The 20,020-nt window shown below is 40.1% G+C and overlaps 1 protein-coding gene across 4 annotated transcripts in view; it reads left to right on the top strand.

The window, feature by feature from the left end:
- The window catches only part of csnk1g2b (casein kinase 1, gamma 2b), a 45,055-nt gene extending 25,048 nt beyond the window's left edge, over positions 1-20,007 (top strand). The window contains exons 4-12 of one of the 4 annotated variants that reach the window (XM_086047018.1): positions 4,047-4,195; positions 4,478-4,712; positions 6,019-6,104; positions 8,087-8,171; positions 8,256-8,401; positions 13,017-13,100; positions 14,300-14,401; positions 15,069-15,175; positions 18,892-20,007. In XM_086047018.1, the coding sequence (XP_085903144.1) occupies positions 4,047-4,195; positions 4,478-4,712; positions 6,019-6,104; positions 8,087-8,171; positions 8,256-8,401; positions 13,017-13,100; positions 14,300-14,401; positions 15,069-15,175; positions 18,892-18,946 (1,049 nt within the window). In that variant the 3' untranslated portion in view covers positions 18,947-20,007. Of the gene's footprint in view, positions 1-4,046; positions 4,196-4,477; positions 4,713-6,018; positions 6,105-8,086; positions 8,172-8,252; positions 8,402-13,016; positions 13,101-14,299; positions 14,402-15,068; positions 15,176-18,891 lie in introns of all 4 variants that reach the window. The other 3 variants (XM_086047017.1, XM_086047020.1, XM_086047019.1) reach the window with 3 other exon arrangements.
- Positions 20,008-20,020: the final 13 nt, after the last annotated feature.

Here is a 20,020-nt window from a genome sequence, read left to right as displayed (position 1 = left end):
CACATGCCCATTATGGCTTTTTCCTCTATTGTTTATAGATTGTTAGTTGTGGTCTTTTATGAAAGAAATAGACAATATGCCCACCAGTAGGCATCAAAAACTGTCAGCTTTGATGCTGCAGCAGTTTTTGTGAGTACATCCAAAAGTAGAGGAACGGCAAGGTCAATTCCTTTGTTTTTGTTGAAACTGAAGACATTTCGGATTTGGATCAAAAGATGAATATGAGAACAACGTTCAAAAGTCCAGCTTTTATTTCATGGTATTTACTAGGGATGGGCGAGTACCAATACCAGGTATTACCGGTCCTCATTTTCAAGGTATTGGTACTTGTTTTACGATGGCTGACAGATACCCATTAAGATGCAATATCTGTAAGTATATGTGTCAGAATTTCTAAGATTCATATTAATGTTTTGTAGGTTTTGACCAGTGCACTCTTGATTTTTAAGAAAATGTAAGAATTTTAAGTGCACCTTATGGTCTGAAAAATAGGCTCAACACTTTTACAACACTTTTCACCTCAAATTTGTTTTGTGTGTGAATGCACACTAATTTTGTGGATTTGAGTCTATATCTGTAGTATTTTTAGACTGGTCAAGATGCGGCCAGAAGTTAGATAGGTCGGTACTTAATTAATTTCATAGAAAATTCTTGAAAGATTTTAAGATGTGTTTGGCTGTGTTAATGTTTAAAATGAATGAATCAGTGACCATTATAACTACTTTTATCCAGGTAGTTAAATAATCTTTTGTTACCATGACACTGTGTTTAGGGGGTGTTCTTTGGCAGAGCAAGAGCTCGCTAACTTGCCTCTTTTGTGGCTATCATTGTTCACAAGATTTTCAGCGTTAGCTAGCTTGTTGACACCTAAAACATGTCTGCAGATTTTGCCTTTACTGGCTTTTTTGGTCATACCCGGGGAGTGTACCTGCCACAACCTCCAAGGATCACTGGAAAATTCCGATTTTTACTGTAATTTAAAGAGGCAGCGACGCAGCTCTGGTGATTCACTAACTTGCCAAGCAATTGTTCCTGCTTCGACCAGAATCTTAGAGAACATGTCTCAGTCTTGATACCACTACATGAATTTTTGTGAGGAAAATTGTCATTTTTGAAGCGTTTATCTCAACGTCTGTACTAACTGAAAGGTCTACGCATTATGAATTTTTCTATAACTGTTATCTTGATTTACTGTCCTTGTTGCTGGCATGCATGCATGGGTACAGCCGGTGTGTTTTTAGTCAGATAAAATAGAAATGTTGCCTTTAAACTAAAATTAGCAATATCAGTTTGAAAGCTGCAAATAGCATTCTTGTGTAGCTTTCATTTTGTCAGTCTAGCCTCAGCCTGAACAAGACAGGTCATTGATCTTATTTCAATCTAGGGAGGACATCTCCTGAGCATTTGGCCTAATGGAAGTCACTTATCTTCATCCTCTCTTCATAGTCTAAATGTTTAATATGCATTCACTTCCTTCAACTCTTCCCTCTGGCCATCTCCTCTATTCCCAATCCCTCTCATCTCTGACCCTCAACTCTGACATTTCACTGTACAGCAACAATGTCTTCAGCTGCCATGATGTAGCTTGATAAGGCCTGCAGTAGATACAATAGGTGGAATTGTCTCCAATTATGGCAACAGGGGCAGAGCACCACTGACGATTGGGTTGGCACAAAACCCAGCCTGTTCTTCACAACTAAAAGATGTACTACTATATCACGTACTATATCAAGAATGTGTTTAGTTTTTGGCACTTCTTTTACTTTGAAAGTATAGTGTGTCCTGTTAAAGTGTATCACATGGGAGAATTGCACTGCTGTTTGTTTTACTCTTCATGAAATCTTGATAAGGCAGAGAGACTTTTTCCCCATTACTTTTATGATGCTATGTATTTTAAAAAGGGATTGCTCTCGGCTATTTAATGTTACTGTAGAATGCGGCAGACAATCATCTAGCTGCTTACATTCACCGCCTCAGTGTTCATTCACTGATTTCCTTTTATAACGACTATGCCTTGAATGCCCTCTAGATTTGGCCAAGCTTTCATGAGTCAGCCTCCCACTGACCTCTTGTGTCATGGGCTTCATGACTAGGAAAATCTTACAGATTGCAGTGCAACAGTAATAGGGATTAGTTTTCTTGTGTGTTTTATGGGACTGATGTACAACTACAGTATGTAAATTCTTCAAACAGAAATTGTGGCAAGTTGTGGAAAACAACACCATTTCTGTGTTAATGGTCAAATGCCGCTTAAGATATTGAGTTTAGTATTACTTCTCCATCCTGCTATGTTTGCTGCAATACTTGAGCGTCATTCTTTTATTAAAATAATAGAGACATATGTTGTTTTTCTCTACTGAAAATCAGTAATGTTGGGTCTATACTCTTATCATCTGTGAGAGTGATGGATTTACTCTACACCCACTGTCCTTATATCTCTCTGAGCAGAGCTGGGCATTTGTCTATGCTTTAGTCTGTCTATGATTTCCCGTCTATATTTCAGATGAGCCCGGTCGGTCCGAGTCAGCCAAACAGCGTTGAGAACAGACTTTACCGGTACCACGTGACATGAGATGCCCCACTCCTGAAACGCAGCCAAACAAAGAAAAAAATAAAATAAAAGTGTTCTATACCTTTTGGTCCTACAGATGCAATGATGTACCCCATTTTGTTTTTATTTCACCGATCACCACGCTGTGTGTGTGTTTTTTTTATTTGCTAATTTTTCTTTATTTGGCGGCGTGTCTGCTTGTGCAGCGCCTGCGTGTGACGTGAAAATTATGTTCTCGTCGCCGACGAGGAACGGTCTGGGACCACGTGAGTTGGCCGGAAATGCCGCCCAGAAGTTATAGACTGATAGACGATGCCCAGCTCTTTCTCTTACTTTATACCTCTCTCTCATTGCGTTCAGATTGAGTTGCACAAAATGTTCTCAGTTCACTTCATCTTGGACTGGAAAACCCCAGTCTGTCTGCTGCATCTCAATAACTGCTTCAAGAACGTAAATACCATGGCATTATACTGGCACAGCACCGTGTCGCCTGCCAATAAACAAAAAAAAAAAAAGAATGAACATTTATACAAATACCCTTCAAGTTGTTGCACAAAATTTGAAATTCTCTGTAGACCAATCAACAGGAGACTGTGTCTAGATAGGCACTTTAAGTACTGTACCACTGCAGTTGGTGCCCTTACAGCAGAACGTACCCCCTTCTAAAAAAAGGTACAGAACAGTTATTTTCTTACCCCTTACAATCTTTGACCAGAATTACGCTAGACATTAGGTATTCCACAGAACAAAATCCAACTGAACCAGAGTAAAGTATTTGTTGGAAACTGGTATTTTTCAGTCGTAGCTCTTATAATACCGTTGCTGGTTAATCATTTCTGCAATATCTCAAGGTTTGTGGATTTTGTTGAGTGGCTGTGAGTTAGATGTCACAGTGACCCACATTACTGTAGACCTTGACTATGCTGAAGGTTTTGACTGATGTTTTAAAAAACAATCTTCGGTGACTCTGAGTGTATTTTGGTAATGTTAGTATCATACACCTCCCTACAAAATGGGGTCGGTGGCGTCAAGTAGTAAATGTATCAGAGCTTCAGATAGTAATACGCTCTTGACCCCCACTCAAGTTTTACAGTTTCCCTTCGTTCCCACTTTAGAGGAGTCAGCCACTCCTTTTCCTGGTAGACCTGTTAAAGGATGTAAACGTTTTTTATTGCTTCATTCATACTTTTTCTTATCAGCAAAGGTACAGAGGTGCAAATTGTTCATTCTGTCCTCATAGGACAACAACTGGACAAATATTTCCTTTACATCTTTTGTCGAATTGAAATTGATGGTGTAAAGTGGGACGTTTGTGTCTTTTTTTTTTTTTTTTTTAGATGACACCAGTTTCAAAACATAACAGATTGATTGTGAATTTGAATGGTGTTCTTTCCAAAAACAACTAATTTCTTTTTAAATTTTTATTTCAATGATGGTTAAGATTTTCTCAAAGCCAATTTAATATGAAATGCATTATTTCTGCATCCTCTCACAGAGGGAATTCCACAAGTGTACTACTTTGGTCCTTGCGGGAAATACAACGCTATGGTGTTGGAGCTGCTTGGGCCCAGTCTAGAGGACCTGTTCGATCTTTGTGACCGCACCTTCTCCCTCAAGACTGTCCTCATGATAGCCATACAGCTGGTAAGGCTGAAAGTTATGTGGCACATGAACTGATTTGAGTGTGCATTTGTTAATTATATTTATTTAGAACATATATTGTTTTGCATTTTAACTTTTATCCCAGTAGACTACAGTATGCATATTACTATCAAGAAACAAATGGTTTGCTGTAGAGACTAAAGTACACATACACCCAGGTTATTTTAGTTAACAAAATAACTCAAAATTGAAAAAAACGTTTCCATTAACAAAATAAAATGAAAGTTTTTAAAACCCTTGCTCGTCTATTGGCATCTCTTCTAGATAACGCGGATGGAATATGTGCACACAAAGAGTCTGATATACAGAGACGTGAAGCCGGAAAACTTCTTAGTTGGGCGACCAGGAAGCAAAAGACAGCACACAATTCACATCATCGATTTTGGTCTGGCCAAAGAGTACATAGATCCTGAGACCAAAAAACACATCCCATACCGGGAGCACAAGAGTCTGACTGGAACGGCACGCTACATGAGCATCAACACACACCTGGGAAAAGGTAAGTGAGAATATCATCTTGGTTCTCTTTTAAATATATCTTGTATTTGTACATTAAACTATCCATAAATTAGTTTTGGACTATAACGTAATCCTTTTTAAATTAAATGATGAAATTACCATATTTCTCTGACCATTGGTTGCTCTGTAGTATGTCATATAAAAAAAAAAAAAAAAGAACATAAAAATCGCTGTAGACTAGAGTATTAGTTGCATTTTATTTTTTGGGAATCTGTTTGACAAAATTCTGGACCACAAACAGTAGATCTCGGTCTCGCCCTCAAAATCCCTGTTCCCTAATCGTGGGTGCGTTCAGAAATACGCTCAGAGCGTGCACTGATTCACGCTCACCGTTCGGAACCTCATAGCATTGTTCAAATCTGTCATTCGGTTAGTCAGAAAGCCGCAAAAAAAGAGTGCCTGAGCCCATTCGGAAATTAATGGAAGGAGACCGTGCTGTGCCTCTGAACGGACACATTCAGTGGTGTTAGGCTGTCAGAGTGAATTTCCGAACGCACCCCATGTTGATGGCAGCAAACTAGTTCCAGTTGCACTCGAAACTTACGCTAAGTTCTAAGTCTGGAAAGTATTTCTTTTTAGTTTAAAATGGCTTACCTTAACTAGAATCCTGCATCACATTGTTGCCAAGGTAGAATCCCGGTCGGTTATCGCGTCTTTTGCTCCCGTATATAGTAAATCCTTGTTGTGGCAAACGGCGCATGCTGGCGGCAACAGCTGTTACGTCACACATTAGTTGCCATGACTACAGTCCTTCATCGTCTTCTAGTACTTCTGCTTCCATTTCTTCTTCTACTTTACTTTGATGGTTGGCAAATACTTTTGGTGCATTACCGCCATTTGCATCCTGTAAAGAAGTTGGCCATTGTGGTAATTTCTTCTTCCACTTCTTCTACTGTCTTGGCAAAACCGCTGGTGGAAAGAAGGTGGCAGTTAAGTCCACACGATTAGGGAACAGGGGATTTTGGTTGCCAGTCAAAACATTTTAATATACTCAAGTCGCACCTGAGTTTAAGTCGCAGGACGAGCCAAACTATGAAAAAAAGTGTGACTTTGAGTACAAAAAATACTGTGTGCATTTTTTACTGTAGTGAAGCTTTTGTGATTCAGTGCTGCTTGGAGTGACTTGATAAACCAATTCTCCATGTTTTCCTTTCAACACTCACTCCAGGCGTAGATTTAACTGATTAGTTCTCCTCTTAAACGGAATCGGTACCCAGGCACCATTGTCATTAGTGAATGGAAACCTATTGCTTAGTGCTACAACATTTTCTTGTTGTCATTTTCAGAGCAAAGTAGGCGGGACGATTTGGAGGCCTTGGGTCACATGTTCATGTACTTCCTTCGAGGTAGCCTCCCTTGGCAGGGCTTAAAGGTATAGTACTGCATTGTTTCCTATACACATTGTTTTGCTTTGGTTTGACCTTTTCTGCACTCAGTGCAGGCTTTCAGATTTTTTTTTTATCTAGTTGACCTTGAGAAAACAACTCCATCCTCTCACTCGTGTTGTATGTTTGGAGTCTGAAACCGAAGAGAGAACAACAAAGTCTCAATCTCAGACTCAGTTCAAACAGCATTGCAAACAGATTCGAAAGAAAAACAACATGCCAAATAAACAAATATATAAATAAATGACGCATCGACTTTTAAAATGAATTGTCGATGATTTTGATCGCCGACGTCGTCTGGATTAGTCGACGAATCTTGGCAGCCCTAGAGCAGATAATAAGAATCTACTCAGAATTTGTTGTTGTCTAATGATCTATTTCTCACAAGGTATGATCCAGACTGTCTCTCTTGCAAATAATAAGAGTAGGGTGAGACATCTGAGCATTTGTTATGTGGGAGGAAGCCTGTTGTTGATGAATGTGAGGGATGGATGGCTGTGGGGGAGGTTGCATGGCTCGAGCCAAGCCAAGTTTTCATCAAATATGTAACATAGCAGCAATCATAAAATACAGTGACATGGTATAGTGACCAGTTCTGGAATTCACAGTAGCTACACACTCAAGTTGCCTCGGTTACAATTGACTGATTGACAATTGACAATTATTTTGTTAAGATCAGGGGGCGTCATTAATATTTGTCAATGGTGGGCATGTGAAATTTTTCTGTGATTAAGTGCTGTTTACAAAAGAAACCCAAACTCTTCATTTTGATTCCTTAAGAACATACCCCTGCTGTTTTATGGGTAGTGTAGTCAGGTGTTTATTTTTTTAAATTGATTTTATCCTTCGGATTACCCATATTACACAGTTTATCCCATACATGTGGATCACGACAGCCTACAACCATGTGACATAACCGTGTAATTAGAACTCCTTTGGAAGTATAAGTAGAAGCATTAATATGCTACAGCTGTTTGGGGGTTGTAATTTGCACTGTTTTTCCACTGACAAGGAATTGTCCACGTTTATCAACAAAAATGTCTTGTTTTGTTTGTTTGTGATTCCTTTTTGAGTAGAAGATTAATTGACAAGGCAAAGAGATGGTTAATGTGTTATTTACTATACAGTGATTATTTATAGTTGGCTATTCAAAGTCACCCATTTGTGTTGTTTTTCTGGGGAATCTATGCTCAGCTACTTGCTGAAAAAAAATTCAAGATGACATCAAAGCCCTGGCTTACAGGAAAGTAGTAATTGCTGTCAAGGAAATAATGTTATTGAAATGATACTGTACATCTCGACTGAGACACTAACATATTTGTATGTGTGGAGGAGCAACGTTTAGCATTGTTATTGAAGGTTATGGAGTTATGTACATGTGCATTTTTTGAAAATTCATTTATCAGTCCTTTTTTTAGCCTTTTTCAAAAAACATCTTTTTTAGGAAAATGTATAATGAGTTTGAAATTATATTTAAGAGTTTGGGCATCATGATTTATGGTTTAAATTATTAATCTAGGCATTTATTAACAATTTGGGGGGGAGCATCAGTTGCTTTTTTGAGCTATTCGTTTAAGCTGGGCTTTTCAGCCATTATGGCAAAGAAATGATGACTCTGCTCGCTGCAACCACTTATTTTGCAAATATAAGTAGGAATGTTTGTTTGTTGACATTTGCAATGCAAAATAATGTCTTGTGTTCTCCAATTTAATGTGGCCTCCATTGTTTAGAAACAGAATTAGTAAAAAAAATAATAATACATGAGCCTTTTGAACAACCATTGTGGAGAATAAGTACTGTAGTTTTTAATCCATTTATGGTAGGACAAAAGAAAACAGAATGAAATATCTTGCAAAAATTCCAGTGTACAGAATTTGAATATGCCGTCTTTTTGTTCACACTATAGTCACTTACGGACCAGACCAAATTTCAGCTTGTTAATTATGCACCTTTTTCTTTTCCTTTTTAGGCGGAAACTTTGAAGGAGCGGTATCAAAAAATTGGGGACACTAAACGAGCGACCCCAATAGAAGTGCTTTGTGAAAGCTTTCCTGGTCAGTAGAATCCACCGATTGGGATATATTATGATTGTATGTTGACCCTCTCTGTTGATACTAACTCCACTTTGGATACAGAAGAGATGGCCACCTACCTGCGATATGTGAGGAGGCTGGACTTCTTTGAGAAGCCTGACTACGACTACTTGCGGAAGCTCTTCACTGATCTGTTTGACAGAAACGGCTACGTCTTTGACTATGAATATGACTGGGTTGGTAAATCCTTGGTGAGTGCCCTCTAAATGTAGACATTATGCATTACACTGGGCTGTATTTGTTACTGTAGTGTAACTGGCTGATCTACCTACAGTGCATCTGGAAAGTTTTCACAGTTTTCCACATTTTATGTTACAGCCCCATCTCAAAATTCCTCAGTTTTCCGCAAAATACTACACACAACACCCCATAATGTCACTGTGTGAAATGTTTGCAAATGTATTGTAAAATAAAAAAGACATCAGATACTGGGTGGCACGGTGGGCGACTGGTTAGCACGTCCGCCTCACAGTGCATAGGTCGTGGGTTCGAATTAGGCCCCGTCCTTCCTGTGTGAAGTTTGCATGTTCTCCCCGTGCCTGCGTGGGTTTTCTCCGGGTACTCCGGTTTCCTCCCACATTCCAAAAACATGCATGGTAGGTTGATTGGTTGCTCTAAATTGCCCCTGGTGTAATTGTGAGTGTGAATGTTTGTTTGTCTCCGTGTGCTCTGCAATTGGCTGGGAACCAATTTGGGGTGTCCCCCCCCTACTGCCTAAAGACAGATGGATGAACATCACATATATATGTATTCACAGCCTTTGCTAAATACTTTGTTGATGCAACTTTGGCAGCAATTGCAGCCCTGAGTCTTTTTGAATACAGGGAGTCCTCAATTTACAAATTAGTTCCGTTCCTACACTAGCGATGTAACACGCATTTCCACGTATGTCGGGTTTCACCGTTAGTTGAAATTTACGTCAAAATACTTTGTGTAAAAAAAACGAAAATACCTTAAAATAAAAAGCATAAGATGCTGTACTTAGCATTACTGCTGAGAGACGGATGGAGAAGGAGAGGAGGGCGAAAAAGCCAAAGATACTGCCGGCGCGCACAGACACGATCAAGACACTCTGCGCACAACTGCAAGGAATACAGGTCTTTGTAGCACAGGAAGTGCTTAAAGACATCCAACCCAACTTTGAATCGGCGACAAGGACCGACCAGTATGTACCAGCTTATTACTGCCGACCACGGCGAGTTTAAACTGTTCGCACGGCAAAACAAGTCCGTGGAAGATGCAAAGTTAAAACAAGACTTATAAAAAGCTCACGGATCACAAGAGCCGTAGTGGAAATGACCGTCGAGTGAGCAAATTGTACAACCAACTAGACACTTCACGCCATGGGTCGTTCTTGGACACAGGAGCAATGGATTCTGCTGTGGCGCGAGTGACGGAGGTAAACACGAAATACTCACAGTAATACTTGGAATATTGTCATTTAGTTAGTTATCTGTTGTCGTAATTCCCAGCAGAAACAAATTGTGTGAGTGCTTGTGCACTGAAAATGGTTAGCTGTTCAACACTGAAGTATTCATAAAACAGGATATTGGATTTACTGTATTTAAAGAAAGTATATTCGTTTTTGTAAGCCACTGCAATATTCAGTTTGAACATAAAACATTGCGTTTACATACAGGTAAAAAAAATGTACCTAAATAATGAAGCATTGCATTTTGAATAACATGCACCTTAAATAAATGTTAAAAATACTACTGCTAAAGATATAATGCAAATGTAAGTCTTACATTACAGGCCCATATAATCTAATAGTTAACTGGCTTTTTTGGGGAATTTGTTTTTATTTACAGCTGTTCTGGATGGACATTTTGAGACAGTTTCAAGTGAAGAAGTCATGAGCTGTCATCATCCGCTACACAGAAGTGCAGCGTCTCCTGCGAATCCAGCATCGGCAGTCCTGGTAAATTTCATTTTACAATAACTTGTAGGGCACTTACGTTATTTACTGTTACTCATTTTGCATTTGTATGTCAAAATGTAAGTGGAAAAGGAAACCAATCAACTCTTCCTGGATCCTGGATGTGCTGCGCTGAATATATTTATTTAAAGAAAACCAACTGTTGAACATAAAATGTTTGCATAAATCACTGACATATCCACTAATACTAAACTGACATTTTTCTGCACGTTTTTTGATTTACAGCTATTGTGGATGCACATGCTGAAGACGTTTCCAATGCAGGGACAATTGTGAGCTCTCCATCAGGCTACCAAGCAGCAACCCTCATCCAGCGTTCGCCCGTGTCAGGAACATGTTTCACTTACAGTAACTTGTAGGACAATTGGGTTATTAAGTTTGCGTTTCTATATCAATAGGAAAGCGCATAAGGGATGGTACCTTGGATTCAATCACAGAAATAGAAATCGCAAGCCAGGGGTTCACTGTGGCAGAAAATGACCCGTGGCAAGCCAGACACTTCTCCAAGTTGCGGATGATGCCGAGTTGGTCCGGGTGCAAGACTAGAAAATTCAGTCTGGCTTCTGGCTGTGTTTGTTTTGTCTTTTAATTTGCACAGATAAATAGTCGCAATGTAATTTTTTTTTTCCTAAAAATTACTTTACACTGCTGTAATTAAAAACTGCATAAGAGCTGTCGATGATGCCATGTATTTGTTTCATTTATTTTCACTCTTGCTTATCCAGGTAAGGTATTTGCAATGCTGACCAGGCTGCAGGCAGCAGATTAAAACAGGGCAAAATAAAAGCAAATACATATACTCATATAAAAACAATGTGATAAACTCACAAGCTATATATTTCGTACATATTAATTTCAATGACAGGCTACAAATAGATTCAGCTATTATGTGTATTAGGGAAAAACTTTTATAAAAAAAATATATAAATCACTGCCTCAAAGACTTTGCAGCCTGAATGACATTGCAAATGAGAACTGCCTTATCGAGCTAAAGGGTAAATAAAGACAAGTTTACATAAGCATTAAGCAACAATACTTTCACTCTGATTTTCATATTGACATATTTGAGTATTGAAAGTTATCCTATTTGTATTAAACTTAGATTAAGATACACAATAATATACTAGCTTTCAAGGTCACTTAATTATTCTCTACCCGATGTTGATGTAGGGTGTCAGTAATGAGTAAGAAAGCAACGCAACACCTCCCACTGATGCGTCATCAGTCTCATTTGCATGATTTACCAAGAACTATTAGTTGCGGTGGAAATGCAAACCACCTGGGCCACAGGAACTTGTGTTACCAGGAACTTATATTACCAGGAATGAAATGTTCCTGGGCTTGTTGGTGGAAAAGGGTCTTTTGTCTCATCAGACCATATAATTATCTTTCTCACGGTCTGAGTGTCCTTCAGGTGCAAACTCCAGACAGGCTACCATGTGCAGTTTCCTTAGTAATGCCTTCTGTCTGGCCTCTCAACTACAGAGGCCTGATTAATGGGAGTGATGCAGGGATGATTGTCCCTCTAGAAGGTTCTCCTCTCTCCACAGAGGACCGCTAGAGCTCTGACATAGTGACCTGACTAAGGCCCTTCTCCCCTGATTGCTCAGTTTAGACGAGTAATGCTGGTTCGGAATTTCTTCCATTTATGAATGATGGAGGCCGCTGTGCTCATTGGAACCTTCGAAGTAGCCCCAAAAAATGATGTACCCTTCCCCAGATTTTGGGCCTCGAGACAATTCCTTTGACTTGATGCCTGTTTTTTTGCTATGACGTTCATTGTCACCTGTGGGACCTTACCTTACAGGTGTATGCCTTTCCAAATCATGTTCAATCAACTGAATTTACCACCGGTGGACTCCAATTAATGCTGACGTCAGACTGCACGAATATAGCCCGATTTTGGGCCGACAGACGTGTCGCAGACAAACGTCGTGTGTCGTAGCCGATTTTGAGTAGTCCGTGTAGTGTGACATACTCAACGTCAACGATTGGTCGTTTGGCGAAAGTCTGTCATGTCAGAAATTTCGTACGTCTTGCCGCATAGTGTGACATCATCCTTCGATTGGTTCTCCGGCATTGACCAATAGGAAGACAGTGCCCTCCTACTTATGATGAGCGGCTAGATGTGGCGCGCACAAACAAACAAGCGTGTCATTTAACAAATTTGTTACCTTAAGTTCTTTTTGGAGAATAGTCCATGCTGCCCTCTCCCCACCATCCAGGAACGGGTCCATAGTCTCTTCTTTTTTTGGGGGGGGGGGGGTCTTTTCTGAACTTATGAACAACGTACATGCACATAACGCCTCCGTTGACATGACTGACAGCTGCTTATCCCGCCTCCGCGATGGACCTGCGCCGATGGACAGAACCTTGACAGAAGCATGCAACGATTGGGCGGGGTCTAATCGGTGACGGACTTGTAGCTTGACGTCTCATTCGGTCCAAGACACAGCACAATATTATCTTGTAGTCTGACAGCGTGGCCGCCGTGAACGATAAAACAGTCGTGTAGGCTGAGTTGTAGGAAGCTCTCAAGGATGACCAGTGGAAACTGAAGCTTTTTGGCAAAGGCTGTCAATACTTACGTATATGTGATTTCTCAGTTTTTTAGTTTTAATACATTTGTAAAAATTTCAAAAACACTTTTTTTTTCCCACATTGTCATTATGGGGTGTTTGTGTAGAATTTTGATGGGAAAATGACTTCAATTTTGGAATAAGGCTGTACATAAAATGTGAAAAAAGGGAAGTGTGGTGAATCCGTTTGCACTGTGTATAGCACATCTTTTCCTTTATTCTTTTCTTTATTCCTTTTTTCAATTGGTTCAGATGTTCTCTATTTGACTCTTTTTGTGTTTGTTGCAGCCCACCCCAATCGGCCCTATCCCAAGTGATGCTCCCCTGCAGCCCAGCAGCAGGGACAAAGCACAACAGCAGACCAAAAACCAGGTGAGGTCATTAGCAGTGTTGCATCATCAACACACGCGCTTGCCAGTCCACCAGCCGACTGACTGACCAACCAACCCAGTCATTCAAGTTCCTCTGCCTGATTGTTCTTGCTGTATCCAACTGTAAGCAACTTCCTTGAGAAAATGGCTGCCATTCATTTCCATTTCTTCACCACATATTAATGCAGTGATGTTAAATAGTGAGTCATTTGTTCAAAGTCTTTCCCAGGCAGAGTACATTTACCTGCACAGTCATGAGTTGAATTTTGCTGCTCTAGCTGTCAACCAAATCACTGTTTGCGTGTTGCCTTTATTTCTTATACCATGCCACTCTAAGCTTCGGTCATTGCATGCCTGAATTGAAAATGCAGACTGCATTGTTCATGCCGGTAATGACAATACAGTATATGCTAAGTGTGTGACCAAGCTCGAACTGTTTTCCCCCCTTCTACCAGCCGTATCCAAGCCTTGCCTTGTTGTTAGCCTTCGTAAAAGTTCATAATTTGGAACGACTGTTATACAAAATCATATTTCTGATAGACACAGATATGTAGATATACGTAATGAGTCGAAGTCATTGTTTCCATGAAGGACACACAGGGTGTCCCATTTTAGATTTTATGGTCGGCGGATTCTTGCTGTCAGTGGCATCTCTTTTATTGCCCTTTATGAAACATTGTGACTTTTCATGCCCCACCTCTACTAGCATGCACATTGCCCATGGCTGTAAACTGTAATATCCTGATACAGTGCAGACAGCATCAACATAGGCGAAGGCGACGCACTATAAATTTCCACACGACACTTTGTAAATTGACAGAACAACCTAATTGTACATAGCTGTGTCTATTGAGTATTCGGTGCGAGTCAGTATGATCAAGGCTGTTTTTCTTTTACCTCCTGCATGAATTTGTAAGTGTGTTGATCTGTGCTTCATTATAAATTTTGCTTCCCTCTTCTCCTCGATTCAACGTAGTCGGTCTTAACAAGCCTGCTTCTGCTTGGGAGATGTCTTCTGTAATTGTTTTGTTTCTTTTTGTTTTTCTTTCTTTTGTTTTTACTCACCTACCCCACCTCTTCCTTGTACCCTTTCTCCCTCACAACTCTACCCTCACCCCCACTCCCACCACATCGATCCCCTCACCCCCTCGCCCCTTCACCACCACCTGCGTCTTCAACCTTTTTTGCAATTGCATCAAGTCGCCTGAGCCAAAAGGAAGTGAGTCTCAGCCCACCCCTGTGACCAATAAGGAGACTTTGGGGTCGCACCTCACAGCTGAGCGGCTGGGGGGCTCTGTCCAGGTACTGCTGCTACTGCTGCTGCTTGGATCGCTAGTGCATGACGCTGTATGCTTGTGTGTGCGCTATCATCCCTCACACACTTCACGCTGTCTGTGCTCTGTCCAGCCCTCTGCTGTGTGCGTTCATTCAACTGTCTGAATCCCCGTGCGTCCGTTCTGTTTGCTCTCACAGCAGCAATTGCTTCATCTGCTAATTGCCTGTTATGTGAGGGGCGGTGCAGAGGTGACATCTAGCAGCAGCTATCATGACATGATGATTTGGTTGGCTAAATGCAGGAGCTTTATGTACATGTACAATAAATCAATTATTTTCCCTTGCAACAATTTAAAATCCCATTGCTACTTCCCACATTTGCTTGGAATAAGTATTTGGTAGAGCTCCTGAAATCAGAAGCCTTCATTGGGAATGCTGCAACTCAATTATGCCACCCAGTGTTCGGCCAGTAGTACTGCAGCTTTTAAGCTTCTATGAAGTTGCTTTAGTTGGAGCACTCCCAAGTTACTGCACAAAATTGATCCGCTCAAAGATGGCTGGCAAACAAATAATATTATGAGTATGGGTCTTTGCATTGTCACCCTACAACCAGTGGGCTCTCTTGTGTGTGTGTGCGCGTGTGTGTGTGTGTGTGTGTTTTTGAGCTCTCTGGTGTTCTTGTTTGATCATGCAGGTGATGAGCTCAACAAATGGCGAGCTGAACACTGATGATCCCACAGCTGGACACTCCAATGCTCCCATCACTGCTCCCACCGAGGTTGAAGTGGCCGACGAAACCAAGTATGAGATTTTTTCAATATTTTATAAAATATTTATTTTAAATTTGTTTGTTTTTTTGGGACGAGGGGGGTGAGCCACCCCGTTTTTCATGGTAATCACTAAGGTTTACCCTTGTGTATCAATATGTTTTTCTTGTTTAAATCGATGGGTTCTGCTGTATTATGAAATATGTTCCATACAGCCTGTCAGATCTGGCTAAATTCATATCTGCTAATACTAAAAGGTGAAAATCCTGATTCTTGAGATAATGAAAGGAAATCAAGTCGAAAATGTCCTTTTCTATAATACGTTCTATGCAGCCCCACTCGTCATCACAGTTGGCAGGGCTCAGGTCAGGACCAATGTCATGACAAAACTCGGTAAACAGGTGAGCCGTGATTAGTCGTTTTGAGTTGAATTCCCTTTTAAGGGGCCAGGTCCTAAATAGCAACATCGCCCAATACTACGCATACTTGATATACATGAAAGAGGAAATTATATGAAAATGGCCATGTCATGATTGTAGTGACCAAAATTGACTTTTTTTTTGTGAATTAAAAAATTTAAAAAATCACAGATATAGGCACCAAAAGCAACAACATCAGCAACCCTGTGTCAATTTTTAAACTGTAAACAGGAGCAACGAAATTGAATTTTGACCCCCAGCATAATTTTAAATTATGAACTTTAGAAAATCCTATTTCCTTAAATTGCTTGAGGAAAGTTATCTAATAGATGGTGCATCCCATCACTTCTGCTGTATTTAGTTGACATTATTCAACATTTAGTTAACCTTCTCAGCCACTTTTATACTCGCAAATTGTGATGAAAAGCGTCACTCCTGTCACTCTTCACTTGATCATATTTTTGATATTATAAGATTGCAATTACTGATTTTTAATGGAGGTGCCACTCAAAGTGTGACATATGGCCCATGGGCTGCCACCCTCTTCCATAGTGAAGGAGCTCAATCAGTCCTGATAGGTTAAATCATAACTTACTTTCTTACTTTCACTTTATTTGTTATAGAGGGACATGTACATTAATGTGAAGCGCTTTGGGCAGCATATGGTGTAGATAAATCACTTTATAAGTGCACGCTATTTCAATAATGAAATGTAATTCACACAATTATTTGCCAAAAGGTTCATTTGTATTGGTAGTCCCCCTGCCAGAAGGAATATGGCAATGTGACCTAGTAACAAACAAACACGTTAAAAGAAAAACAAAATACAGATACAATCTTTTAAAAACAGCAACATTACACATGACTAATAGCCCTACAACAGGGATTAATGTTGACAAATGTGGTTTTCAATAAGCCATTTCTTCAGATTTTTAAATGAGCTGCATGATATGGACTCTTGCGTTTTGTGGGATTGCATTCCACTCATTACATATGCTTTAAGAAAAGACTGACTAACCAAATCTCCTCTCGCAGCCCCTCTATTAACCTTTGTTGCAGGTGAGCTAAGTCGGGCTAAGCTGTGACAGATTTTATATACAAGGCAGCAATCCTTGAAAATAAGAAGATTGTTCCAGCTTAGTAGCCTGTGTTTGTTGAGGATTGGACAATGATGGAAGGATCTTATTTTGTTTTTTGTTTTTTTTAAATCCAGAAATTGAAGCGCTTCTCTGGATATGGATAAAACCAGGTTTAGAGTAGAATTTGCAGTGTGAGATAGTATATCGTCGCTGTCCTGTGAAAAACACTTATGATCAATTTTTGAAAAAAAATTTAATTTTCACATTAATGTGATGTCCGTAAGGCGGCACGGTGGTCGACTGGTTAGCACGTTCGCCTCACAGTTCAGAGGTCGTGGGTTCGATCCCGGCTCCGGCCTCCCTGTGTGGAGTTTGCATGTTCTCCCCGTGCCTGCGTGGGTTTTCTCCGGGCACTCCGGTTTCCTCCCACATTCCAAAAACATGCATGGTAAGTTGATTGGACTGTCTAAATTGCCCCTAGGTGTGATTCTGAGTGCGGATGTTTGCCTCTGTGTGCCCTGCGATTGGCTGGCAACCAACTCAGGGTGTCCCCCGCCGACTGCCCAAAGACAGCTGGGATAGGCTCCAGTACGCCCCGCGACCCTTGTGAGGAGAAGCGGTACAGATAATGGATGGATGGGTGATGTCCGTAACGCGGAAATACCATTCATGTAAAAATAAGAAAAGTGAAAAAAGTGGACATAAGTGTTTTTCACCGGACAGCGACAATATATGGGAAAACATGTAGATTTGTGAATCTACTGTTGACATATGATTTCTAAGGCCTGCCTGAAATGTGTAATTGTGATTTAGAGAATTTTACATGATGTTTAAAACTAATTGCTTAACTGGTTAGCCCGTGGAAGCGCTGCCCTCATAAGAGGGGTAGGACTTTTTTTTTTTTTTTTTTTTAAATCTGAAAGACCACACACAACAGAAAAACTTTGCATGTGTTTGCTTCCCGTTCTAATAGTGCGTGGTAAACTCAATGACCGACATAGCACACCTACATATATAATGTATATCATAATATTATTATTTTATGGCATAATATCATAAATCATAATGTATGCAATAAGCATAATATATTCATAATATGCCCACCAATAATTGTGACTCTCCTTCCCCAACCTAGAAATCTGTCGTAATACCGATGTAACCAGTTGTGTTTCAGAATAGTGACAACACACAGCAGGATTTCCTGTGTCGGTGCTTTTCCGTCTCAATCACAAACCTGACGACAACAGCCCATATCAAAATCCTCCTGTCAAATGTGGCGATACAACGTGCCCCTACACAAAAAATATGGCACAGCAATGCATCAAAATACTTTAAACTTGGAAATGAAAACAAAAAAAGTTTTTCCAGCTGTAAAGGTGCTCACCTCCCCATGGACTTCAATAGAAAAAGGGGAGAGTCAAAGGCATGAGCACAAAACGTAAGAGGCAGTGCCACATTATTAAAGTAGGGGAACACGTAAAAATGTTTGTTCCACCCTTTAGTTATGGAGGATAATAAATAATAATAAAATAACACGTCAGGTATGAATTCATAGATTTTGTGTAATTATAATGTAGTACAATAAGTTCCAAGTTTTTTTCTTTCCTGGCCCTGTTACGCCGAGACTGACCTCTGAGAGACAACATGAGGCCACACGACATTCAAAAGAAGAAAAAAAATACAAAGAAGCAAGAGTAGTAATAAACAAAGGGAAATGGAAGAAGTCAGGTTAACTGTTTACTTGTCTGGTACAGACAAATAGACATTGCACTTGAAAAATCTTCTTATGGTCTTTTTTTTGTGGGGAATGTCTTGGGGATAATGTTATACAAACATTTGCTGCTCAATTTGTGTGCGGCAAAAGCTCGAGCTCTCGATCGCTTCTCAATTGGCTATTGTTCTGGTTCACGTCACAATCATGGAGTCCGTGGTTCGGCCGATCTCCGAACTGGCCACACAAACACACACACACAAGGATTTGCAAAAAAATGGCTTGGGTTCAATATTTGTGCAGATTTTCAACCGATATAACATTGACCATTGTTGGCCCTGACCGCGTTCCAGCAGTGTTGAGGAGGAAGGATTACTTTCAAAACAATCAGGTCTTTGCTTCAAATACGGCCCAATTATTGATACGCGTGTATACCCCACTTTAGTTAAATTAAGACGGTGTGTATTTCCCCCCCAGCTATTGTATATGCAAGAACGTATGGTCTGTGTTTAACAAAAATGTCTCCTCTGTTCATCCCCAGGTGCTGTTGTTTCTTCAAAAGGAGAAAGAGGAAAGCCCTCCAGAGGCACAAGTGAACGAAGAGATTGGAGAGAACTTGAAACCTTGTTGTCACTGTCAAGTTTTAAATGGAAGCAACTACACAGAGCCCCCCCCTGTCCTTTTCTCTCACCTCTTTACCCCCCTCACCCTCCACTTCCCTTCCGCCGTCCCTGCCCCTGCTTCTATATTTCTCGTTCTCAGTGCTCCCTGGCTGCTGACGCGTTAAAGGAATGTTGCAGTCATACTGACTCACAACAGACTCTGATTCCTTTATCAGCAGAAAAAAGAAACTCACCTGCATTACAAGGAGGGAGGGGGACGGGGGGCTTGAGAAAAGTTTTAAAAAGCTGTAACAATGAAACTGTGGCGTGAATATGAAAAAAGATACTGTTTGAAACAGTTGTTGTATTCTAGATTCCATGAAGAAGATTTGTTGTTCCAACAGAGAAGCAGCTGTTGATCAGGGGGAACCATCAGAATTCTACTCCTTAAGAAATTGTTTATTGCTTTCCTTTTCTTCCTTTGGTGTGTGTTTTGGGATCAAAGTAAAGAGGAAAGGTGAAAATATGATGATCATGTTAAAAATCTGAGAGAGACAGGAAGCTTTTCATCTATAACAGAATTTGGAGGATTTTTATGTATTTTTTTCTTTTTTGTAATTGAATCCTCAGTTTTCAAAGTCAAATCCCTGCATTGAAGACTTATTTTTATGTTGTAGTGTTCTGGAGTTTCATTTTTTCCTTCCTCTGGCTTTCTTTTTGTCTGTCAACGTGGACTTTGTAGCACAGTCACTGGCCTCAGGTACTGTGGAAGATCGAGAGAAAACGATATTAAGCTCTCTTACTATTATTGCACTTTTGGAAAAAACAGAAAACAATTACAGTGGAAACTTTAGGTTTGGAATTAACAATTACGAAAACAAATCTTAATAAAGACTGATCTAGGAAGAGTCCTTCACGACGCTTATATTTGAGTTATGGCCGAAAATGTTGATTTACGTGGGGGAAGATGTCTTTCAACATTTATTTCTTACATCAGAATAATTTACCAGGAAATCATAGTTTGTGCCTTTCTAAGTAAAATGTTTAAAGCTCAACGAGTGTCCCGCC

The sequence above is a fragment of the Filicampus tigris genome, chromosome 12 (genome assembly GCF_054856515.1).
Source record: "Filicampus tigris isolate MCC_2025a chromosome 12, RoL_Ftig_1.0, whole genome shotgun sequence".
NCBI lineage: Eukaryota > Metazoa > Chordata > Actinopteri > Syngnathiformes > Syngnathidae > Filicampus > Filicampus tigris.
Note: the sequence above shows the minus strand (reverse complement) of the source record. Positions and strands in the feature narration are given on the sequence as shown.